General features: G+C 39.7%; 1 protein-coding gene across 1 annotated transcript; it reads left to right on the top strand.

The window, feature by feature from the left end:
- The first annotated feature begins 1305 nt into the window (after positions 1 to 1305).
- lmtk2 (lemur tyrosine kinase 2) lies at positions 1306 to 26465 on the top strand. The gene is made up of 14 exons (XM_034893518.1): positions 1306 to 1853; positions 7872 to 8005; positions 8209 to 8362; positions 9053 to 9129; positions 10135 to 10253; positions 10556 to 10643; positions 15342 to 15472; positions 18565 to 18649; positions 19440 to 19561; positions 20315 to 20464; positions 20592 to 23619; positions 23728 to 23860; positions 23945 to 24196; positions 24313 to 26465. The coding sequence occupies exons 1-14, from the start codon at positions 1751 to 1753 to the stop codon at positions 24339 to 24341; spliced, it is 4605 nt and encodes a 1534-aa protein (XP_034749409.1). The 5' UTR covers positions 1306 to 1750; the 3' UTR covers positions 24342 to 26465.
- The last annotated feature ends 130 nt before the right edge of the window (positions 26466 to 26595 follow it).

Here is a 26595-nt window from a genome sequence, read left to right on the forward strand (position 1 = left end):
CTTACTATGTCTGTTTCTAATGCTACTGCTACAACTGTTACTAAAGTTAAAATTAAAATGAACAAGGAATAATAAAAATAATAAAGCAGGTGTACTCAGAAAATGCAACACCTTTCAGTCCATGAGATGAATGTGATAATTATCAATCAGCAAGATGTTTTATTTTATTATTATTTATGTCTGGTAAAAAAAGGTAATAAAGACACTGTATAGTCTTATCTATATAAGACAAAGGGGAAATATTTGGGTTTGTCTTGTTATGAAGCATACAAACAACATCACAATAATTACATTTGGTTATATATTCTTCATTAAGGTTTTATCACGCCCCAAGAAAATCAACCATTATGTGATATGGCTTGAAAGTCCTTAAATCAATATTATGTGAGGAAACTTACATTCAAATTTACAGGTAGAGTGGCTTGTATAAGTTTATACACAGATGCTAAAGTTGGCTAAAAAGAGGAATAAAAAAACATCTTTTGAAAATTGATCTTAATGCCTTAATTTAAAAAAAAAGAAGGAAAAATCCAACCTTTAAGGACACCAATTGGCAGAAATTGGCTTGGTTTTATTTCAGTTAGCCTAATAGCAGGTTTGATTTGCATTGAGAGATGATCTTATGGAAAGTTCCCCATGCCAATCTCTCGGCATGGTGAAGGGTACGTGATAATGTGGGGCTTTATTTAATTCCATAGGCCAAGGGAACTTTATCAGGATGCATAGGATCCTGGATCCATGAAATAACTGGCCTTTAATAATAGAAATCTGCCTGCGGATACTTATGCCCCCTGTGTTTTAAGGAAGAACATTTACTGTATATAGAGGTAAATGTTGCTTTAACTGGAATCTATAACATGTTGACTGTTCAAAAGCATAGTTCCTATATTTGTAGCTGTTGTGATAAAAAAATAGTTAAATTATTACTGTTATTATTATATATTCTCTTTAACAATGTTTCCCACTAAATCTCACAGCCTGCAATATCCATGTGAAATCACTAAAAAGAAAAAAAAAGAAAAAATTAAGGAATAAATGGAAAGCTAGTATCAGTCCACCTGTAATATGCTGCTTGGCTGTTTATAACTGTCCGTGAGTCCAAAAATGAACATTTGTTATAGACAGGTTGTCTTTTCGAGTAGTGCCTCACATGGTTGGCAGGTGACAAGCTTTCTTCAGTTTTGATACAAAGTACTGGATTCCAATGACTCATAATAAATGTGGAAGTTGATTGGTTATGTCTGTTTTAACGCGAAGGTATTCTTTGTTGTGATTGGCTTGATCACTTGTCAATTATTTGAGGATTTACGCCTCATTCCGTGATGTGACGTTGTACAGGAACATGGCGCTTTAGAGGGGAAATGTTTCATGGTAGTCAGGTCTGTTGATTTATCTATTTTAGCTATGTTAATTTAAATAACATTAAGGTTCGTTCAGCAAATATGATCGGTCGTAAAAGGTTATTGCCCCCTTTGTCTCTATGGACATCGGAACAGTAGCTACATCTCGTAGCGGTGTTTGCTGTCGTCAGCTGAAACTGTTAGCATTGACATGCTAGCTGTAGCTAGTGAGCTGGCTAACAGTAAGTAGCTAACGTTAAACGGACAGAAAATATGCTTGTTTGTGTAGCCTATACTGGCGTTAAACTAAATACAAATGATTAAAACACGTTATTTAGCATCCTATCAGTCATTTATTGTTTAGGACGACGATTCCAGTTAGCTAACATTTTGTTAGCTAAGCTAGGAGGATGAAGAACCGCCATGGACATGTTTTGTTGCTGGCCAGTGGGTTTTTCCTGTCGGCGTTTTGGTTGTCTGAAGGGGCCCCTCTTCAGTATCCTCACAAATCAGGTGAGACAACTGACTGTAAGCTGATACACAGCTAAGCGATTGTTTTTTCCCTCACTACAACTCCTGTCTATCCAGCTGCTTAGCTAGCAGATGTTTCTGTTAGCTTATATTTGATTACTGGGGTAACGCTAGCTGTTAGCTAAAAGCTAACAACACAGCAGTCTGCATTTCCTGCTAACCAGTGAAGATTGTCATTATAGTGTATGGATACTTGTACTAACTCACTATTGTTTGTTTGATAACTCTGCTAACGTGATATATATTATTATATAATGGAAAGTATCGGGATGCCCTCGACAGTTTCCCCCAGAACACAGAAATACGTATTAACCTTGTCAGTTTCGTTGTGATTGATATTTAACAGAAATGCATAAGCTTCCTGGTAGCAGGGGTGTCTGAGTTAATATAGTTCTGAGTTAATATAGTACAGACTATTATGACTGCAGGTACATAAAGGTTAATCTGTCTGTGGGGTTGGTCCAGTCATTGACATTTTACATTTTAAAGTTGTGAGTCAATAAACTGGATGTTGGCCTACCAGCATGGAAACACTGTTTTTGGTTTTAAAGTAAACCTTGAATAACCTTTTTTTATTAGGACTCTAGTTTACTCATGGTAGGTTGTGTCAAAGGTGTGATCATTTGATTATTTTAGGAGGAATCAAAGTGTACAAGGAAGTAAACAGTTTGCAATACTGTCATCTGCCAGTGTGATAAAACACTTGCTAGGTTGAATAAGAGACTCTTGTTCAGTACAGAATTCCAGAACCAGGTGGATATTGATGGTATTAAAACAATCCAATTTCAGCTGTTTTACTTTGAATACCAAGTGAGATTACTGTTTTGTAACTGATAGTGGACCGTCAGAATGAATGACAATTCTGTTGGTCATTAAGTCATTTATAAAGTAAATAAAATGTCCAACATTTGGTTACAGCTTCTAAAAGATTAGTATTCATTAGGTTTCCTTCATTTCACCACATTGTAAATTGAACGCTTTTAAAATAATCTGTTAATAATGTTAACGGTTTTCCTGACAAAACTCAGAATTTTGATTAATCAAGTGATGGTACATCAATTCAAGTAGATGACTCAACCACTTGTATCAACTACAGAAATAAACACTTGCAACCTTAATGTTGTGGATGTCCTACATCCGCTTAAATACAAGGGAATGGTTTCAGTGTTTTCACTTTTTTCAGCTTATCAGGGTAACAGGCTCTGCAACCTGCTTCCTTGTGAGAAATGAAAAGATGCAGACGTGAATATGCTGCATTCAGGGTTGGTTATGTGTAAACGTAACACATTCCAATTTAAATAGCACCAGTCAATGATTAGCAACAGGGTTGTTTGCTGCTTACAGTATTGTACTACAGCATACCGGAAAGTCTTGTTGCAATATAAGCATGCTTTTTATGCTTTTATTACATAGCAACCTGTTCTTTGCCCCACTGGGTCTTCCTTTTTTCAGTACATATAGATGTGGTACAGTAATTATTGATGGTTTCAAGGTGTGGTCACTTGCAAAGCCGGTCTTCAACTGACTTGTGCTACATTTAAACACATCAGACATAAAGGTAGATAGATAGGTAAGCTTAACTGGATGCGTCATTGTTTCAACTGTGGGAACAGCCAGATGCTAGTGGTCTGTCTCGTCTGTTATTCAAACTTCCACTACAACACTTGCACTGTAACGTTTTTAAAACTTTTTTTTAAATTGTTTAAACAGTGTAAATATTGATCATTTATAATTGAAAAGGGTAGAACACAATCTTGCAAATATGGATTCTTACAAGTGCAGCCTTTACCATTGGCTCTTCATGATAGTGCTTCTATCCTAGCAGCCAGACAAATCCTAGCGGAACACAGACATGTCAGCCAGACAATGCCATCCCTCATCCTTTACCTAACTGCGAGTACAGACAACCACTGTGGTGCACACTGGTGGGTGAAATCTGCAAAAATGGGTCAGCTCCTCCTCTGCGTGGACGCCTGCTGAAATATGCAGTGGAACCGAAATAAGACCTGGCAGCTCCCTGCCGTATTGGTCCCAAAAAACAGTTGAGTCATTTGGTGGGGCCCGCCAAGTCATAACATGAACCCATGACTCAGATAAGGCCTAACTGATCCCATGTAGAGCTGCCGTGACCTAGCTCCTGCTTTTTCTATCTGACTGCTGCTGCAGCCTCTCTGGGAGTCCTGCACTGCCTGCAACCCTGTTGCTCTGCTGAAACAGATGGGAGGGTGTTTGTATCAAAGAGCTGCCTGCAATTACTGCTGAATGTTTGTTACAGGATTGGTGTGAAGATAAGCTAAAGCCAGTTGGAATTCTCTCAAATAAATTGCTCCTGCCAATGACATCATTTTCTAAGCTATAATTGTAGATTGCAAATGTTTTGGAAAAACAACAGTACAGTACAGTAATGCATGATGCAGTGGATAACATTTCTTGTTTTAAATGTTTATCGTGCTTTGATGTTTACCTAAACTATAAGACTGAAGCTTTGTAACTCACCAGATCAATTAACAAATGTCCAACTAAATCTGATTAATTAATGACTGCCTGTGACTCTCACTGAAGATTTTAAATACTTTCTTGTCACTGGAAAACATTTACATGTACCTTTTAGATTTAGCAAGGAAAGCCAAACCAGTGGTATGTCTTGGACACAGCATTGCTTTTCCCTTTGTTCACCTATTGTCTTTTTGTTTGTTTCTTTGCTCCTGACAATTTCAATTCCTCCGGATTTCTTCATGCATATATTTTCTTTTTTACTGTGGGGTGGATGTGCCATAGCACTAGTGTGAAATATTGTGTGTAGTCTATGGTTTTGAATGGTGGATGTTAAGCAGATTCAGTCCAATAGGTTGGGCTGTGTCAGCCCAGAGTTCTCCTGTTCCTTTCATTTACAACTGTGGCACAAAGGAAGTGAGTATAGCCTTCAGTAGCCTAGTATTTTATTTTATTTGCACATGGCATTCTATCCCTGATTGTAAGTTAATTTTTATTTCTATCATTCATCATTGTAAAGCACAGCACAGACTGGGAATCAATAAAAGTATTTAAACTAAATTAATCCACCAGGCCTGTTTCCTGACGATGGACCCTTTTTAATTTTTGATTCCTTTTCTAATCAATACTTCACTGCATACACTGTCTCTCTATTGTCATCTTTAGCTTGGAGGAGAGATTTGTGGAAATAATCCTGTGGAAACATCCATCTTTTACAAATAAACTATTTGTGTTTCAGGTATTTAAAACATGTACAGTTTGCATTACAGTACATCCCCTTTCACTTATCCTAAAGGCCAAGTTACCTGTGGTGTCTTTAACTAAGCATGATAGAGTTGTGATCTTAATATCATGAGTAAAGAGGCCACATATTGAACAATCTTGTCTATTTTTGTCTGTGATAGCTTGGCGTTCTGTTGTAGACATTAAATTAATCTCAATCAATCATGGCTGACACTTTGGATTATATCTAATGTCCCTCAGAGAGATACAGTTATTGCTGCCTATCTCATCTGCCCTCTGAATATCATAGGCTAGGCTGTGCTGTCTGGATTAGTATTAAGATCACTGCTGAGCTTGTTGGTAGGCTACCGTTCAGCAGCTACAAGTTCTTACCCCAGGTTCATTTCAAGGGAATGTTTTATTTATGAATTGGGGGGAGGCAGTGCTTGATGCCAGATTTAGTTATTTTCTTCCGCACAAGACCTAGGGTTAGGGTTTTGCTGAAATGACAACTCTGCCCTCCTCAACAATGCAATGGTCATTGATTCATTGTCCATGTGGATACACCTTGCATTGTTGTGTACATGTAAAAACAACACACATCCAGATTTGGAGATCTGTGTGCACACGGATGTGTTAAATAAGTCAAATATTCATATTTAATCTCTTTCTGTTGGCAAACAACATTATGCATTACAGCCATCATCTGGTAACGATTGTGACACATTCCAATTTCTCTGCTTGCTACCTACTTGCTTTGTTTACAATAAGGCAGAACACACAGTTTAGATGTTCTCATTGACATTCAGTCAACTCTTTTATTTATTTATTTTGTCATCTGTTTCTGTATAAAATAGATTTCTTAGAAAGGACAACTTGATGGGGAACAGTTGGCCAATGCTTGTGCTGCTCTACTAAGAACATTGATCAGTCCACAATTTTACGCTTGCAAATTCCTCTAACAACCTAAATATAAACCGATTAATGGTGACTCATATATTGTGGGATAAGCTACTTTTTTGCAAGAACAGGCCACGCAAACAAATGCCATCATTTGGAGAAGCTTTGCTTGCACCATCCACACACTATAATGTGAAAACCTTTTAAAATTGATCTCATCTGGAAAAGCACAGTATATATATTAAAGGCCAAAATGGAGAGAAAAATATTGTGTGTGTGTGTATATATATATATTCAAATTTAGCGTGAGACAGACATATTGACCTTAGTCTGGTTTCTCATTATTATTCCAGAGGGCCAACTCTTAGTAGTGCAGTCATACTCAAGTCTGTTTTTTTTCTTTCTTTTATGTGCTGATGACAAAACAACTAAAAGTAGTTTGGATACAGCACCCGGCTTTATCTGTCAGGAATTTGTAGTTCAGCAGAAGGAGACTTCGTAGGTGTTGATTCTCCCTCTAGCAGACACGATGCACCTGACAAGCCACAACCAGTGGGAGACAGAATAAACACAGGAGGGAGAATGGGGTTACACATTCTTACTATTCTCTCAGTTCACACTTACACTCACTGACACAATCACATCACGCCAAGTATAATGTTGTGGGCTGAGATTGGATTAGAGTTTACATTAATTAAAATGTTATACAACATAGTGAAATTACAAATTAAGAGAAGACATTGCACATTTGCATTCAGAGAATCCCGGGCCACATCCAACACCATTCCTAACACAATGAACGTCTTCTGACTGTTCACTCACATACAGCCGTGACTACAACAGACAAAGGAGCAGTGACATTCGGTATGTGAGAAGACAAGATGGACATGGGGTGAAAGAACATGGTGACAAGCTCCCCCCCCACAAAAGGTTACGCTCTCGTCAGAATTACAATGTACACATCTTTTAAATAAGCTCCAATTTGTGAGCTTTCAATTTAAGGAGAACGACCCTTACCAATCCTGCCTTTGTCGTATCTGTTGGTTATAAATAATATATAACTGATATCTTGGCCTACTAAAGCTCACTATTATTTCTTTTTAGCAGCATTTTATCCATGGTTATTAAAAGAATACTCTACAGGGGCTGGAATAAATCGGGCCTCCCTGTTATAGTTAATGTGTAAATGCAATCTCCAGAGCAAAGATGTTTCACTTAATTGGAAATCGGTTGTACTCAAATGGAAAGCCTCAGCTGTGTGGATGCTGGTCAGCAGATCAGTGTAGTCAGAGAGCAGCAGCAGCAGAGCAGCACAGTGGATGGGTTGCAAGGCTGCTGTCAGCCTGACACTCGAACTGCTGGGCCAGCAGCATCCGTAACGGCGCAGCCTAACACCTGCTGTCATCACTGCTGCACCATCAGCTGCATATCAGCAAGTGGAAACCCCCACAACTATCTCTCTGAATGGCTGACGAGGGATACAGGTTGGGTGGGGTTCTTAAGAGACACAATTGTTACATCATGTTTACAATTTAAAAAAAAAAAACTGAGTGTACTGAGTGTTTATACAAATATATTGTATCTATTTGCACAGTGTTACACTGAAATTGAGTTGCTATTAAAAGAGAGTGATAGAAGTAGCATTTTAAGAACACTGTCCAGTTTACTTCTGTTTTCGATCTTAAATGTACCTTTTTCTTGTTGTTGGATTTAGAACAGCCAGTACTTCCTGGTGCACAGTATTGCTGTCAAACTCACTTATGTTTATATTTGTAAAAAAAAACTTTCAGGTCGCAAATTTCTTTTCTCTTCTAAATACATTTTGAAGCATGGTTATGAATGTTAATAAATCAGCATATTTTGTATCTCTTTTTCTCACTTCAGATGGAAGCACAGGGGACACGTTGTCTGTGTCTCTCTACCTGTCCCTGGTAGTGTCATTCACGGCGCTTGTGGGCTTGGTGGTGTTGCTAGTGAACTGTGTGACCTGTTGCAAGGAAAGGGAGATCAACTTCAAGGTGAGAGTCCTGGCGGGCAGATAGCCAGACACACTCAGCTCCACCTGCTCCCTTATAAACACATGGTGGAGAAATGGATTGTATTGGACAGTGTGTGTGTGTGTGTGTGTGTGTGTGTGAATTTAGCGTCTGTCGTGAATGATATGCTCTGCTGTATCGCGTGGCATTGTTTTTTATCCACTTTTGATTTTTGTTTGATGTAGGAGTTTGAGGATCATTTTGAAGATGAGATTGACTTCACTCCACCAGCAGAGGACACGCCTTCTATGCAGTCACCAGCCGAGGTGTATACCCTCACCGTGTCTCCTGTGGCGCTGCCTGGACCCCCACACCTCCAGCCTCCTGTCTGCGTCACAGGTCAGACACATTCACACTCACAAAATTCATTGCTTCAAACGTGCACATATTGTACATGAAGATGACCCTTTGATAATGTTTTTAATGGTTGGATTTTGGTTGCCTGAGTTTTCTTCTGTTTTTGTCTTTTTAGTGTCTATTTTTAGATCCTAAAATTAAAATTGTAAATATAAAGACCTTTTTAATCTTAAATTTTTAGGAAAAATATATAGAGGGCAGTGTTTGCTTAAGGGTGATATTTAGCAGTGGGGGCAGGTCTGTCCGAACAGCGTCACCTTGAGTAGCCATGAAGTTGCGATGCTGGGAGCAGGGTAATCTATTTATAGCGCCTTATTTTATTAATTAAAATATCAATATCTGGGGCCAGCACATTGATTATCCTATTGCACAAATGATACCGATATATGGCTATATTGATATTTTGTTTCACCCCTACTTGTCATATGCCTTTTTATAGTACATGCTGTAATTAGGTAATTCCACAAGAGAAACCCACCTTATTGGGGTCTTAATAAACTTGCACTACGTGATATCACATTTAAGTTCACGGTTTGGTGAGTTAACTCAATCTGAATCTTTTTTTTTAATCACCATATTTATAAGCAAGAAATGTAAAATTTCCAAAACTTTGTATGAAACTTGTTGATTAGTGAAGTCTTAGTTAACATTGTTTTGTGGTTTGTTTTACAGAGGGATCCACAGGCTTCCAGATAGCACGTCACAGTCTGAGTTACATTCAAGAGATCGGCAATGGCTGGTTTGGCCAGGTAACCTGGTTTTCTTTAATGTTCAACTTTTGTATTGTCCCAAACAATAAAAAATACAAATAGATAATGTTAAGTTAGGGTCATGTTTGTTTTATTCTACACAGCATTTAACTAGAGAGATCTGAAGGTAGCTGGCTACGTCATCTGTGCCACAGGCTGGCTATATTCTCTAAATCTCTTAGAACTGGAGGACTATGCACATATTCTCTGCCCCCATTTTCTTTTTTATCCTTAACCTGTTCAGTGGAATTGGCATTCTTCCCCCATTTTTCACATATGTTGCCTTGTTCAACGTTTTTTGTCTGACATTGTTTGCCTCTTTTAGAGTAGCTAAGAGGAACTTTTTAATGTTTCTGAAACTGGTTAATTTTCCATCTGATCATAAATATCCTGTAACAAAAAACAAGACCAATTTTTCTATAGATTTTGTTAAGGCCTTTGCCTGGATCCGATAAAAGGTACTTTTATCGTACCGTAAAGGTACCGTAAAGTTACAAAAAGATTAGACTCTTTGGCTCTACAGTCACACATTCTGATGGGTCACAGATTTTTTTATATTGGCCTAATTGTATTTACATTTAATTTTAGAAGTTATCTGTTGTTGTTATGGCTAATTCTGAGGCAGGGTCCTCACAGAGAAAAGGAAATTAAAAAAGAAGATGGTGGAGAGCCACAGTTGCGTTACGGTCAGACCTTCCAACTTCTTCCTCTCAGAGTCTCCAGAGGCACACTGTCCTGAGAAGGCTCGGGTACCCATACTTCCAAAAACTGGGTTTCCAAAATTCTGCGGCTTGGAGAACTCTCACATTAACTCCGGCACAAGCCAGCACTTGCTAGAAAAGATTATTACGACAGCAGGCTTGGTTAAAAAATCACTGCTTTTGTCCAAAAGGGTTGCTAGAATCGACAAAAATTTTAAGTACCTTGCAGCCAATTTTCATATAGAGGCATACATGCTCCATTTCTGTATCTTGTTTAGCCTTAAGTGCTGTTTTGTATTAACAGGTCCTTCTGAGTGAAATCTACACAGATCCAGGTGGAGCCCGAGTGGTGGTGAAAGAGTTAAAAGCTAATGCAAGTGCCAAGGAGCAGAATGACTTCCTGCAGCAGGGAGATCCATACAGGTAAACCGATTTTTGACTGAAGATTATTATTTTTTCAATTATTTAAATTTAGGTAATTTAAATTAACATATTTGACTGATTATTATTAATATTTACTTTAATCAAATTGTTTTAAAAGTGCCGGTGTATGGCAGCTATATGACATCACTGTGATGTTTGCTGCACTGTCTACTTGTCCTCTTACACATTGCATCAGACTCTCTCAAATATTACGGCTAATATTTTTAAGTATTACTTCAAAGCTTTTTGCAGTCTTAATCAACATCATTATCAGCAGTCTTTCTGTTATTTTGTCTCTACAGAGTCCTGCAGCACCCAAACATCCTTCAATGTATGGGACAGTGTGTTGAGGCCATTCCCTTCTTGCTTGTCTTTGAGTACTGTGAAATGGTGAGTGACCACATGCTCTGCTTAATTTGCAAGCACAAACATGCAGTCTTTATGTAGCCTGTTTGACACCATGCCCTTCTCAGTTGTAACTGAGAGTAGGTCTGGGGAAGGTTTATTCACAGCCCGTTTCCAAAGGGGGCGTCACCAACCGACACCGGCCTAATGCCTCTTGGCGTAATTGGATAGTCCTTCAACCAATCAGACCAATGATCCAGGTGACGTCACAGCGACAGTGGCATCAACGTTGCCATTGTGTTGAATGGGAACAAAAAGCTGCTTGCCGTCGCTGCCCTATCATCATTGTGTAAAGCCCGCCTCAACGGTTGTGATTGGTGCCTCGATTTGTAAAAATTGGAAATGGGTTTGAATGGGCTCTTGGCCAGACTGACTTGCATAGCATAATCTCAAATTTGCTGGAATTTTGACAGGGTTTTCCCAGGCTAGTCTTTGTGTACTAGTGTTGAGGAATTAAGAGGTGGTTTATTTACTGCTTGCTAAAGCCCCATTTAGAAGGCTTAATTAAATACATATTTTACTGCTCGGATAACACATGAAACCGGCCTGTTTATGCAGCAGAATGGCGCAAAATGGCAGAGAAAACTGTCAATAAGGCTCTCTCTTTTTTCAGCCCACTTTTTGCAATACAAGAAACAGTGTGTGTCCACGTTCTATCCATAAACCCTCGTGTTCTTGCCAAACAGTGCATTTAAATGTGTGTCTGAAAACTTCATAGGCGAGAAGTAAGTAATACAATAACAGAATCTTTGTATATATTTGATCAACACAGCTTAGTTTTACAGTATAATCTGAGGTCTGAGTTTAGAGAGAAAGAGACGGGCAGCTCTGTCTCTTGATATGTTGCGATGTTCCTTGTGTCTGTATGAGAAAGTACAATCTTTAGTTCAAACAACAATACACTATATAACAATAGTTCAAATTACTAAGCCTGTTTAGCTCACAAATTCATAGGGCAAGACCCCCTTTTAAAGGCATCTGATTTATTCACTGTTTCTTTTTGGGCCGGCCTCGGACTGCTGGGAGCTTTCTCCCCTCCCATTTTGTCTGCTCCCCTCCTTTTGCAGAGATCGCATAACTAGTCTAAGCCTGAGACTTCTCACATTCCCACTTCACCCAGTTAAGCAACAAGTCTTAATTTACACTCTGGTGTCTGCTCCACCAGTTGCTGTGTTTTTGCATTTTATGGGACCTTGTGCATGTTGGAAACTGTTGAGTTCAGTCAAAAATAAACTAAGCTGTTCCAAGAAACATGTGGGGTGCCCAATGACAAATGCAGTAAGCCAAAAAGTTACCTAAACATATACTGGACATATATAGTGTATGTACTGTATGTCTGAATTATCTCAATTGGACAACCCTTAATAAGTAGAGTAGCTTTTGGACTCACAGAAAACACTGCTCATTTTGATGCAGCCCAATCTGTAATATACTAACACTCAGTTAAAGAGATGTTGATTCAACATTTGAGGCTGTAGTTTTTTGTAGAATTAGATGACATTATGTTTAAAAATTGTTTGTTTTGTGTTTCATTTTTATTATGAATAAAAAGACAGAAACAATAGTTGGCGGGCAACTTTGATATTGGGGTGTACTGCCCCAAATAAATCAATGTATGGAAAACACTAGAGTTGGTATTGAAAACATTTGTAGATTTCTGCAAGTATTTCTTCAGTGTGTGTGGTTGCAGAGTTTCAGATAATGATCTCATTAAATTGAAATGGCTATTATGGTGGGTTTTCTATGCAGTATACAAAAGTATAACATTTGATTTTAATATTTTCAAGGTCTGGATAATTATAAAAGAGTATAGAAAATTGTTTTATCAGACTATTGCCCCTTTTCTTTTTACTAAAATATAAAATTCTGAATTTCAGTATTGTCAGTTGCCCAGGGCTGGACTGTGTTCTGTCATTGTGTTTTTTCCCAGTAAAGGATGGATACCCAAACCAAGCTCTACTCGGTCACATCAGCGCGAAAACCTCCTAAATCACATTTTTTGGTAGAAAACCAGTCTCATACAAAGCGTGTGGGGTGACATCAAAAATACTGTTTCTGAGGAAAAACTGAGGTATAACACAAACTTGATCAATTTTGGTCATTTTTTGATTTGGAATCAAATGTGCAGTGTTCCCGATATATTGATATCATGGAATTAAAAGCTACTTTTAACTAAAAGGATTTTGAGCATTATTCCTATTTTTAAACACACTGCTCTTTTTCTGAACATAACTGTACATGTGTCATTAGTATGAGGGGAAAACAAATTAGATTTTAACTTGGTCGGGCTCGGGTTGGGCTTGGAAATAAATATCCTAAAGCCAGTCCGGCTCGGATCAGGTTTGGTTAATGCTCTGTAGGACACAGGCCGGGCTCAGACACAAAAATGCGGCCCGATCCACACTCTATTTCCCAACCAGCTCTAGTAACACCCCTGACAGGAGATCGAAATGAGTTAAGGTGACTTATTACAAGGGTGTGCAAGTCATTTGGGCAGATAACATTTGAAGTCCATGTCCTGTTTGTTGAAGGTGATAATTTGTGAGGGAAGTACTACTGAGTGATGTCTGTGTTTCTTATCCCTTGCTATATAAAGACTTTTGAGGACTTCATCTAGCATTGAACCTGCTTTCATGTTAAATTTAAAGTAAAAGACAACATGTCTGTGCCCTCTATTACTACTTTAGTCGGCGTCAATCATCCTCTAGATGTCGCACCCTGAAATGTGACACTGCAACTGCGCAGTGGACAAGATGAATCCCAAAAAATATATATATATATATATATACTGTGACGTCCCCTCTGACAGCCCAGTGATTGATGGTTTTTTTGTCCAGTTTCTCCTGTGCCAAGTAACCCTGACTCAAAGCATTTTACACATCAAAATACATCAAGCAGCTAGTACAGGGGCCCCAGAATGTCACATGCTATAGTGTGACTGACAGCTTGTAATGCACGGATTTCCTGCCTGGTGCCTGGCCAGGACGTTAGTCAGACCTTTCTCTGGTTCAGGGTCTCGGACATGAGCCAGCTGACTTCTGGCTTTCTAAAGTTGTTGATCTCCTTCATTTAGTATGCTCGTTAAAGCAACACTCCTCGCAGTGATATGGTAGTGGCAGTAAACATTACTGACCATGCTCTGCCTACAGGTATATTGAGCATTATAATTCACCTTGTGGGTAAAGTTGTTGTTATGTGGTTGGTGTCCTTTTTGACTTCTGAAGGCTAGTAAGTTTAGTTTAATTAACAGACTTGTCACACTCTTTGCCTTGGTAACTATAAACTATGAAACCCTTTGTGTAAACAATACACCTTTTAAGTGCTTTACCCTGGATTTCACATGACTTTCAATGGCCCACATTCTCTGTTCAGCTTACAAGTAAACAATCTAACAGTAGTCTGAATATAGCCTGCATCAACTATCCACTAGCAGCATGGACTTTAATACCTTTTCTATTTTTTTTAAATACATAACTTGATCATGTGATGGCTCAGTCAGACATGAATTTGTGCATTGGGAAGTTAGTACATTGTTGTTTATTCACAGGCCAGACACAAAGCCTAATCGTTTTGGCCTTTAGTGTTGTTTCATTAACAGTACTTGGTCCTTTCTCTGAAACTCAGACCTAATCACCTGCTGCAGAGCCTTCACAAATGAAAACAGGCAGAGCCTATCGCTTACCATACATTGAATGTAGCTCTTCTGTGTTTACTGCTTCTCAGAGCTGCATGCTTGCGTACCGGTGTGTGCGTGTGTGCAGGGATAATGTTTATGTAAGACAACTAATCTAGGCTGCTTCTATTGAGATAGCTCAGGGAGAGTAAACACACAGACACATTCCTTCTTTATTCTTTTTCACACAAACAGTTGTTAACTACACATGACTTTCAATATGTTACAAATGTGCCTTGTATACTGTATGTTATGAATCCTACGTGTGTAAATTATGTTCTTAGTAGCTCATTCCTCAGAGCTTCATTCTGCTGGCTAATTGGAGTCCCCTTTGCTCCAACACCGTGGTAAACATGTTACAAAAATCATACGTAACTTGGCCCTTATACATAACTTGGCCCTAGTGCCTTCACTTAGGAAATAAGAGTTAAATATTCGGATGTCCACCATCTTAAGTTGTAACAAAATATATTCAGACCCCCCTTTGTCTTTGTTTGCACACATTATAGTGGAATATGATACACTGTATTGACAGTTTATCAACCATTACAGTCTGTTACAGGAGTCTGTGAACTGGTTCCAGATTAACTTTCTTTTATTCGGTCACATTGGTGAATAATTAACTCAGATGTGGATTGTCCTGCTACCCTCACGGGACACCTTGTTTTTCTTTTCAAACTGTACACAAGTACAGTTTATTTCACTGATCTGAGCTGGACTCTTTTATTTATAAATCTCTGCGACACAGCATGAAAGGTCTATTAAACAGTGTTACCCTATTTGGTCCTCACACATCTACAGTAAGAGACAGGAATAGGAGAGTCTACTGCCCCTATGTGGTGGTCTTTGCACAATGTATTTCACCAGTGCCACTTGTCACACTCCTATGACTCCTAAGATTCTTTTATTTATTGAATGTTTGTTTGATTTCGGTGAGCTAATATGTGTGTGTGTGTGTGTGTGTGTGTGTGTGTGTGTGTGTGTGTGTGTGTGTGTTTGTGTGTGTGTAGGGGGATTTGCGGGGCTATCTGTCTCAGCAGGATTGGATGTTCAGAAATGCTGAGTTGCTGCAGCTGCAGAGGATGGCCTGTGAAATCGCTGCTGGTGTCACTCACCTTCACAAACACAACTTCCTGCACAGGTAGCACTTCAGAATGGCAACACTTAAGCAAGCTCACAAGTTTTAAACCCACTAAGCTAAGCATTGTGTTTCCGTTTGCCTGCCAAAGAATACAGATGCTGTTCATGGTATGCTCACTCTCGAAGTGACAGAAACTTTGCAATTACATATTTTTATAAAATTTTTCACTAAGCCAACATTTTAGTTTTTCTGCTCCAGTGTAAATGATCAGATTAGTCGTTATCTTAATTAATGGGTATGACCCATTAATTAATATGTAGTTCTTCTTACACTTAGTTATATTTAAATTTTATGCAGTAAGGATAGGTGATAATTTATATTTTTTGATATTTTTTCTCATTCATTTGGATGTCTCTTGTTTGGTGAGCTATAATCGGGTTTACCGGATGTACAGTGCTGGGATAAAGAATGACATCCGGCTTGTGATTTACTTTCCTTTTTGCTATCTCCACTATCCAAAACGGTTGTCATATGTTCAAAGAAATGCAAACAAGCCAGAGCATTTTTTCCCCTATCCCAGAATAGATAAGCAGTGTAGCCAGACCTTAATTCAATTACTGACACAGCGCTGTTGAGACAGGCTGGCAAATATCATTTAGGTTTTTTAAGGATTTCAAGTTGCACCGATTTGGCTGAAATTTTATATATTCAAAGCTATAGTGTGTAGTTTCTTTCTCTCTCTTGATATCCTATATATTTGGATAGTAATTTTACTGGGTATTTAATGTCACTAGACACAAACCACATGAAATATGATTGTAAAGACTTAAGTCAACTATTTTACTTTAGTGTCCAACCAGTCTCAGGAGTACCAGTGTTTTCCAAAAAAGGTGTGTACAGCAGAGAGGCTGCATTTCATTTTTACCTCAGCGAGTACTGAATTTCTGGCTACTTGCAGCCAGGGTACAGAGGGAGTTGGGAGCGTGTGGCTTGGGGGTAACATACGATGCTCAGCTCATCAGCTCTATTTTTCATGCTCAGAATAAGCTCAGAGGGTTCCAATTACACAACTACCATGCATTGCCACAGTGTCAGCTGTCCTCTGCCAGAGGAATATGATGATTCTGCTCTTTGCATGTAAATAGATAGCCTCATATAGGGCCTTGTGTTTTAATCCTTGTTACAACTCAAAGAGAGTTTTACAAGCTTCCCTTCCATGTGTAAACATTTTATTTGCGATCGTAAAAATATTTCCGTGGCACTTTTGTTCAAAGGCCACGAAAAAGACGTTACACAATGAATGATCAGTGCAACTAAATGCTGGCACAACTGAATGGGAGGTGTTTGAGGGTGCAGCGGCACAGACCCAAAACCCTCGGGGCAAGTGCTGTATGGGCTTATATCCAATACTGAAACCTCAGCTTTGCGATGCAAGGGTGAGAGTAGTGCTGCAAAGAGCAATACATCTGAATATATTCTCATTTAGAAGGAGTGATTGCTCTATGTACATATTCAGTAACATTTTTGCGTTTTCTCTTTTGAGTTTAAATATTCATATATCTATACCTATTATAGGAATATATCTGTTATTTAGAGATAAGTATTCACTGGGTTGTACAACTCCTTATATGCACAATTACAGGATGGAACCTGATGCAACCAAATTGTGTGAGAAGAAGATATTCAGATATATGTAAATTCTTATTTTTACGGACTACATTTTCAGTGTTCCGATAACTCACTGTATTTCAAAAATATCAACAACAAAACTTCTTGCCAAAATAACACCAAACTGTACTGATCACTGTCATTCCACATGTTAGCCCTGTAGGGGCTAAGATGTTGGACCCATTTCTTTACTGTCTTTTGGGCTCTCAGCCAACAGCAGGGGACAGTTGTATGGAGAGTTTAAAATAAATCTCCATTTATCTTACAGAGGTTTCAGTAGGTCTGACAGTTGCTGGGCCATGTGCACGCAAGAACACTGGTGTCAGCAGTGTTTGTCGTTAGGCAGGTAAAAAGGACTTGTGTACAGGAAAAGCCGCAGGGCTGAAGGGAAAGCAAAGTCTGCCTCTCCTTTCACTGTGTATTAACTACCATATGTCTGTTTAATGTGCAGAGGGCGCCTCAGAGCTTCTCACGCCCTCTCCTGGCAGCCTCACAAAGTGTTGGTGTTTCCCACTTGAAACTATATACTGCTGCTGTATGTACGAGTCAGGAATAGCCCCTGTATGTGTCTTGTTGTAAGGTGAAGAGCTGAGGTATATTACAGAATTTTTGATAGTTGCCAAAGTCAGTTGTGATCCTTGCCAGAGTCCTTGATTCTTGTGAGGTAATCTTTGCCTTTTAAAGCAGACATATCATGCTAATTTTTTAAGTTCATACTTGGGTTTTCACTAAAACATGTTTACATGCTTTAATGTTAAAAAAAAAAAACACATTATTTTCTTAAATATACATGTATAGTCTGTCTGAGAAGCTCCATTTTAGCTTTTAGCGCCTGTCTCTTTAAGCCCCCCTCCTAAAAAACAGTCTGCTCTGATTGGCTTGCGGGAAAAATATGGTGCACCTTTTGAGATGGAAGTTCTCAAGCTATGGGTGTAGATACTCAGCTGCGGGGTGTTACATTCCAATGAACCTGTATGTGACATAGGAAGGGGAGCCCCATCTGCGGGGTGTTACATTCCAATGAACCTGAATGTGACATAGGAAGGGGAGCTGCATCTGAATGGCTTGTTGAATCCTATGTTTTCTGATCTAGGCGGCCCACAAAAACTAACTGGGTGGTCTTACTTCACAGTTTGCGGATTGCTAGTCCCTCCAGATACCCACACAAATGTGCATGAGTACTGAAAAAGCGGGTTTTTCATGATATGTCCCCTTTAAGGTTAAAAGGGGATTTTGTATTCCTTGTTGATCTCAATTGAATTAGAATTTTATTCACATTGCTTTACATTTGCTTTATGAACACAAATAGCAATGCACTGGCTAACTGGCAAGAACAAGCATCAGCTGCATATTTTCATTCCAGCGATGGTCACAAACTTGCCTGCAAGCTTCATAATCATTGGTTACTTTTCTAACTGTGAATTTTTAAAGTATCTAATCCACCCAGATGTGTCATGCTGAAGTTGTTCTTGATGCTCTCTCAGTGATTTGGCTCTGAGGAACTGCTACTTGACTGCAGATCTTACAGTGAAAGTGGGAGACTATGGAATTGGACCATACAGATACAAAGTAAGCAGAAACCTACATTTTGGATATTTTTTCCGCATTGAGATTATTTTATTAATTACTGTGTAGAACTGCATGGCCTTGGAAACACCAGGTACTGGTGGCACAAAATAAAAAAATAGTGCGGGAAAGGAAGTCAAGCACAGAAAATAAATAAAACATCTGGTTAATTTTCAAAATAAAATAGACCGGTCTCACGCCGGATAATATTTTCTTGCACTACACCTTGAACACACAGCATAGAGTTGTTTCCTCTCTACTCCTCTGGCTGGAAACAAAAATAATTAAAAAGTTACTGCAATAACACCGTGCAGTACATAGGTTTTCTGCCATTGTCAAACCCTTAAATGTGGCCTGTTTAATGTCTTTTTAACTGTTCTGTTCTTTCACAAGCCACATGTGAAGAGTTTAGTAGTTTGAAACCTTTTGTCTATAATTTACCAAATTCAAACACATATTCCATTTTACGATGGATAAGAACTATTCCACTATGCAACTGATAAACTTAAGTTGCGCAACTGAAGTGTGGCCATCTGGCAGCTCCAGATGACCTTACAGAAAATAAATCTCTTTCATTGTAGGCTGTGCAGACGTTTGCCTTGGATCAGTTGCATGTTTCACTGAAGGATATTGTCTTCTGTTGAAACTGGACACACTGCATATGTCCCAAGGCTGTTCTGTCTGCTGCATTCTTTAAATACTGCTGATATATACTCATAGGACAAGGTCACCAAGTGAATCTATTTCTGTGCTTCTTTTATTTAAAAAAAAAATTTTCACAACGTTACTATAGGAGGATTACATCATCACAGAGGATGATGTGTTTGCACCCCTTCGCTGGTTGGCTCCTGAGCTGGTGGGCGAGCGCCATGGGGGTGTGATTACCATGGAGCAAACCAAGCCCAGCAATGTGTGGTAGGTACCAGACTGCAGCTCTTTACTGATACAAGAAGGTTTTTATAAAACCTATAACTTATAATGACTGTTAGGGAACCTTAATTTATCCAATCCATATATACTTTAAGTAAGTATTTCCTTCTCTCTTGAGAGACAATATTTGCACCCTTTTTTAAGTTTGAAAATCAATCAAGATTTGTACCACCTTATTGCCTAATTTTTGGTTTACAAGACATATTAAGTATATTTGGAATAAGACAAAGACAAATTACTCAGCACCACGCCTCTGGCTCACTGCTGAGAAATCATGCCCTTTCTGCAAATACAAGAGTTTGTGAATCCCACACAACAAGGACAATTACCAAAAGAGGGGGGAAAAGACACTGATACTGCACCAACTAAGTATCTCTCCCCACTGTACAGTTCCTTTAACGACTCATTGCCTAAATGCGTTTCGGTGATAAATTGCAGCGTAGTTTTAATCAGAAGAGACAGATTGCTCCCTGAATAAATTAAAAAAATTTAGAGATTTAAAATGATCCCCAAATGGCTTGTGTTTGAATGTGTCTCTTGCTATCATAGATGCTTTATGAATCATGTTATTCATTTATATTTACGGTACATTTTTTGTTGGTAAAGGTAGTCATAACAGCTCACCTAATGAAGTTTAATGGATTTTGGGTCAAGGCATTTTGCTGAATTGGAAGTGCACAAGATAACTTTGGTCCTGCAATATATTCCATCCTCTATTTCATCCTCAATTGTCCGTAGGGCCTTGGGGGTCACATTGTGGGAGCTCTTTGAGAATGCTGCTCAACCGTACCCCCATCTGTCTGATCGGGAGGTTCTCAATCATGTAATCAAGGAGCAACAAGTCAAACTCTTTAAGCCACAGCTGGAGCTTCCTTATTCTGACAGATGGTGAGTTTTTCGAACATTTACATACAAATATTGAATATTAAATAAGGGTATAAGCCATTAAAGTTATTTGGCCATTTCAAATTTTTCTTGTCTGAAAAGGAAGTGACTGATTTCCCTGTAACTGCAGGCATGAGGTCCTGCAGTTCTGCTGGCTGTCTCCAGACAAGCGAGCCACAGCAGAGGAAGTGCACCGTTTGCTTATCTACCTGCGCATGCAAGGCCAGAAGGACATAAAAGAAGACTTTGAGCAACGCTGGGATGCTCTTAAGCCCAACCCTTCCACTCGGCAGACCACTGTTAGCCACTCCTCTTTTCCAATCTTGGAACAGTTTGCTGATGATGCCTTGCGACAAGAGATTGACGAAGTTCTTACGGTCACTGAAACAAGCAAAGGTCTCAGCTTTGAGTATGTTTGGGAGGCAGCCAAACACGACCACTATGATGGCAACTATGGGCGTTCAGGCCTGGACACAACATTGAACTATCACAGCATGTTCTTTCCTGTTTCCAGTGAAGACATCCAGGCCCATTTCCCTGATCCTGTAGCCAGAGCAGTGGGCGCAGAAAGGTGTAACACTCCTTCAGGAATTCCCGGGATTGTACCAGTGTTTGATGCACAAAAGCCATCTAATGGTAATGAATATTACATACAACTAGAAGAACAAGGGGAGAACACTGTTAAGGAAGGCCAGCAAGACTTTGTTGTTCTCCAAGACGTCCGTCTGGATGAGTCTAGTACTGATGCTGATTTTTTCCATCAAAGTATTGACTCAAAGGATTCTTATTTACCAGACAGCCACATCTGGTCATCTCTTGAAAATGACAGTCCATACCACACCAACATTTTCACTGACGGGGGGTCCAAGCAGCAAGAGGACTCTCCTTCCTGGAGACAGAGTTTTATGGAGCTTCCAGAGAGCTATGGCAACCCTTTCCGTGGAAGTGCTCCTTTAGAAGTCCAGGAGGTGGATAGAGATAAAAGCTATGGTGATTCTTTTTTAGGGGATTGTTCAGAAGCCCCTTACCTGACAGATTCTGTAGACATGGAGAGGGAGAACACAGATACGAAGAGGCTTCTGAACACTGAAATACTAGCTGACAACTTTGTGTTTCTCAAAGACCACAGCCTGATGAAGGACAGATCACATTTCTCAAGTCCACAGGAGAATTTTCTTCTACCTGGCCGAGCTCACGAACCAGAAGAAAGATTCAAAATGAGTTCTTGGGACAACCTTGAGAATTTAGGCAGCTTAAACGCAGAAGACACTTATTTAAAAACGGCAGCAAGTAGCACATCCTCAAGAAAGGAACTTTTAGACTCTCCCACTTCCAGCTTGGGGGAGATAAGTCCGTCGCTGGTAGAAAACAAAACACTGGTGCCTTTCATTACAGTGGTAACAGAAGACAACACAAGCAACCAGCTGCCAGTTAGAAATAGTTTTTCCACAAAAGACCTTGGTCTGCAGCAATCCTCAGGCAGAGGTATAGACTCTGGTTTTGATTCTACCTCTGAGAGGTTTGAGTTTATTATCAGTCAAACTGATGGCCCCACCCCTGCATTCTCTGAAAGTGCCAGTACAGACTCATTGTGCACAGATGCCAAATTTCCAAGCCTTGAAGATGACCATGGAACCTCTAAGGATAATGTTCAGGCCATGGGAAGTGAAATGCCTGAAAACCTGCAAGTCCAAGCATTGTCCTCAGACAACGGACACAATGAAGACCTCACAAGTAATGATCTGTTAGGTGAACTAATTGAGGAAGCAGATATAGAATTGGAAACCACTCTATCTGACCATGAAGAATCCTTTATGGATGCTAATGGTCTCCCTATTGTCAGATCTTCTCTGTTGATCTCTGGACCATCTTTGGATCAGATCAGCCAGGACAGTTTACTGGAAGACAGTTTGTCTACCACTTTACCAACTGTAGATAATCCAGCCGAGACACCAGACTCTTTAGACTCTCTTGACATCCACAGACTTGGTGAACAAGGAGAAGAGCTGAGTGCTCAAATAGCCCAACACAAACTCCAGCCTCCATACAAAATATCAGACAGTGGGTATGAGACGGAGAACCTTGAGTCTCCTGAGTGGAACTCCCAGCCTAATGTTAAAGACCATTCGCCTGTAAAAAATGGCACGAGTGTTGCCAAAGAAGAGGAGGAAATAGAGGACCTCACAGCTGCTACAAATCTGGTTCCACCAGAAATCATCATCTCCGAAGTAGAGGGTGTGCTGAATGCTCACAGTGAGGATCCCAGTGAGTTCCACCAGCCAGATCATGTAGCTCCTGCTGGGGAGCCACTCATGGGCAGTAATTACAGAGACTCTGCCTACTTCTCAGACAATGAATCTGAACCTGAGAAGAAGTCTGAAGAAACTGTTCCGGGAGTTTCTGGTGAAGTCAAGTGGCTGAGGAACTCTACTGAGGTGGTCAGTGTGGCAGTTAGAGGCCCAGCACTGGAGCTCAACCTAGAGAGAGATGTAGATTCCTTATTTTCTCAAGCACAGGCAGATGGAGAAACATCTGCTTCACATGTTGGGGTCATACTACAGGAGGCAGATTCAAATATCGCAGAGAAATGTAAGAATGAGACAACGGAGTCCTGCAGCAGTCATAAAGAAGATAGAAACATACCAGAGTTGTTCAAGGACTTAAAATCTCCTGGCCAACCAGACTCATCAAAACCTCTCGAAACCTCAACTTCACTTCCTTCTGTTGCCCAATCAAAGCCAGTGCCAGAGAGCTCAGGTCATGCTAAACTCACCAGAACTTACGCGAGTGATGGTCATAAAATAAGAGAGCCAGACATGGAGGGGCGTTACCTGGGGAGGCGAGATGGCTTGGGTTTAGATGGACAGGAGGACGGCGTAGATGCGGACGAGGAGGACGAGAACAGCGACGACTCTGATGATGACATCTGTGGGTACCAGCTAAACAGCTCCAGTTCAGAAAGCGAGGATGATACCGTGCATACGGTGCCACTTGTTGTCTCAGATGACAGTAGTGCAAAGAACCTGAAGAGCCTGTTGAAACCCACCACGCTGAACATCCAAGCATCATCTTCCCCGTTTCCTTCAAGGTGCAATGCAGATAACTCCAGAAGATCTGTGTCTTTTTTTGATGATGTCACTGTCTACCTGTTTGACCAGGTAAAGTATTGCCTATTGTGTTGTTCATTGCCAGAGTCTGTATAGGTTTGACTATTAAGACTCATTTGTGTGGCCATTGTCATTAAAATCCAACTCTTTCTGTTGTAGGAGACCCCCACCAATGAACTGGGTGACCACTCCTCAGGCTCACACAACCAGGCACCAGAGTTCAGCAGCCCAGTGTCCACTGCGAGCTACCTGAACCGGTTCACAAACTCTGAAAGCTCCACCGATGAAGAAGGTAATGCCAACACCCTCTAAATGTATGTAGCTGCTTCAAATCTTTGCCTTTACATGCCCTCACGCATGTATTAAATCCCTGCAGGTGGGGGTTTTGAGTGGGATGATGACTTCTCCCCCGCACCTGCCTTCCTGCCCAAGACGGATAAAGACCCTGTATCAAAGACCATGTCCTCATCTGCAGCATCTCGCTTTTCCTCTCCGCCCCTTGCAACGGGGCGTGTGCTGGAGCCGAGCTGGACCAGCTCCTCAAACTTCTCCCGGTTCTCCATTTCACCGGCCAGCATCGCTAACTTTTCCCTAACACATCTAACCGACTCGGACATCGAACAAGGAGGCAAGTGGGGCATGCAGTCACACCAAACATGTTTTTTCATACTGTGCTCATTAAATAATTGTTTGGGTAAAAATCAATTGAACAAATGTTTAAACTTTCTCTTTTGTTTACCCCAGGAAGCAGCGAAGATGGAGAAAAGGACTAGTGTTATATATTATCATCCCACTATTGAAAAATGAACCTATACTCGCACTTTTGGGAACGGAGAACGGCTGAATAAGGACAAATGACACGGTTCGTGGGGCAAACCGTGGATGCTTCTCTCAGGCAGAACTGCTCTTTACCTACATGGAAATGGCCGTGAAAAACAACCACTTTCAGCAAATAAGACAGACGAGGCCCAGCTCCAGTCTGAGCCATATCACCTGTCCAGCTACATCAGTGTGTGTGGTTTTAGTTCAGTGCAATTCCACTTGGGGGGAGAGTTTCTAAATGTTTGCTTTAAAGACTTATCAACGTATTCCAGGTGTTTGGCTGCTTCTTTTATTGTGTCAAAGTGCACTCATTTTCCAGGACTTTTGCATCACCAAAAAAATATTCAGACTTTTAGCCTCTGAATGAAACATACTGGGCTGGCAAACATATCACTACAGCCAAATAAGTATAAGCTCTTATATTTCAGCAGATTGAAGATCCAAGCTTTTTCTCTAACTTTATTAATTTTGCTCCTTCATGTTGTGCGATTATTTCAGTGGTTGCCTCTTTTGGAAGAATGATTTGTTTTTTCGTAACCTCTCGTTGGGTGTTAGTCATAATCTCCTAATTGGAGAAAAACTGTGTGTAGCAGCATTTCAATAAGAAGGGTTGAAATTCACTTCAACTAAAATCCCTCATCTGAAGAGGTGACACACTGTGCTCCTTTAAGTTTCAAAGGAACATTTAGAGTAAGTAGTTTCATATTGTTGAGACCTCTCAGTAGGAATGGTTGGTGGGATGAGACTAGGAGTGTCACATTAATCCTTACAGAGGTGATCCAGTTGTGAGGAAAAACTTAAAGACAAGTTATTAATTTTGTAATGCTTCATTATGTGCTCTGAAATGTGTATGAAGTTGCTCGGATGGTTTTGACTACTTGTCACAGGGGTCTTGTCGCAGTGCCTGTGATGCTGTAAAGACAGCTGCACTCTCATTTTCTATCACTACAAAGTTTTAAATCCCACGTTTAGTGAGATTGTGTAAAAAGTGGGACATTTTATTTTTAAATGTCTGAGTGAATAAATGTTAATGAGTTGTTTGTAAACAAATGTCATTAATTAAATTGGAGTTCATAGAATGACCCGGCGAACACGGCCTGGTTTCTACAGCAATGCACAGAGACTTAAAGCTTCACGAAAATTCACTACTAGAACAAAAAAAACCACTGCTGCTTTTTATCAGTGTCATGAACAGAGTTGTTTGCCTTTTAAAAAAAGAAAGAAAAAAAAAAAAAGATAAAGAAATGTGTCAAACTTAATAACCCAATTCAGATGTCATTTCCCTCAGTTCTCCTCATCCAGTTGCATTTTTGAGCATTTCATCATGGCATCTTATCATTTGGCCATACATCGTCTCTGTGGCTGTACAGGGCTGGCTGGGGATGTGTAACGTGATCAGTTACTGTATAGAAGCATGATGCAAACTGTTCAAGTGCATCAAGATACTTTCCCTCCAAGGATTTCATGTACAGATATAAAAACACAGTTTATTGAAACTGTATGTTGTACCGTTACTGTATGGTTCTTTAAAGTTTTTAAAGATTTTGTTTTTCACAGATGACCTGATGAACAGCTGTACTTCGCCTGTAGTAGATGTGCGCCCCCCCCAGCCCCTTACAGAAGGCACTGTATCTTAGATGTTAACCTCTGGTAAAAACCAGCAGCCCGTGCTTCAGTTAAACTTGAACATTTATTTAAGGAAATCTTGTTTTATTTGACTACAGTATACATTTGCTTAATCTTGCACATTTGAGAAATGTAACTTAATGTTTATCTGTACTGATGTATGTAAATGTAAAATTTTTTTTTGTCTGTAAATGGGAAATGATGTAATGGGGTTATAGGTATGAGGTTTCATTTTGTAACTTAAAGCGGAGTTGATCAGAGGTACATATCACAGTTATTGGCTAAACAGTTAAATTAAGACAAAGGCAGATGTGAATTCATTATGTCCTTTAAACCTGTAGATTTAAAAAAAATATTTTTACTTCGTATTTATCATGCTTAGTGTAACTGAATGAAATGTTTATAATTACACTGTTTTAATATGAAAATAAATGCAAATGAACTTCTAATTAGGGTTTGTATCTTATGTCACATTTTTCTGTGTGGTTGCTGGAAGGGAATCAATCTGAGGGGGGAAGGAACCAGAGCTAGTGAGGGATGGGCTCCAGCCCTGAGGATGGATAGAAAACAAATTGTTGT

Source organism: Etheostoma cragini, chromosome 15 (assembly GCF_013103735.1).
Source record: "Etheostoma cragini isolate CJK2018 chromosome 15, CSU_Ecrag_1.0, whole genome shotgun sequence".
Lineage (NCBI taxonomy): Eukaryota > Metazoa > Chordata > Actinopteri > Perciformes > Percidae > Etheostoma > Etheostoma cragini.

Bases quoted from the DNA above. Each gene is read 5' to 3' on its own strand.
- lmtk2 (XM_034893518.1), top strand. From the start codon at position 1,751: ATGAAGAACCGCCATGGACATGTTTTGTTGCTGGCCAGTGGGTTTTTC. The intron at 19,562-20,314 runs GTAGGTACCAGA...AATTGTCCGTAG, and splicing joins ACCAAGCCCAGCAATGTGTG to GGCCTTGGGGGTCACATTGT. The intron at 23,620-23,727 runs GTAAAGTATTGC...TTTCTGTTGTAG, and splicing joins CTGTCTACCTGTTTGACCAG to GAGACCCCCACCAATGAACT.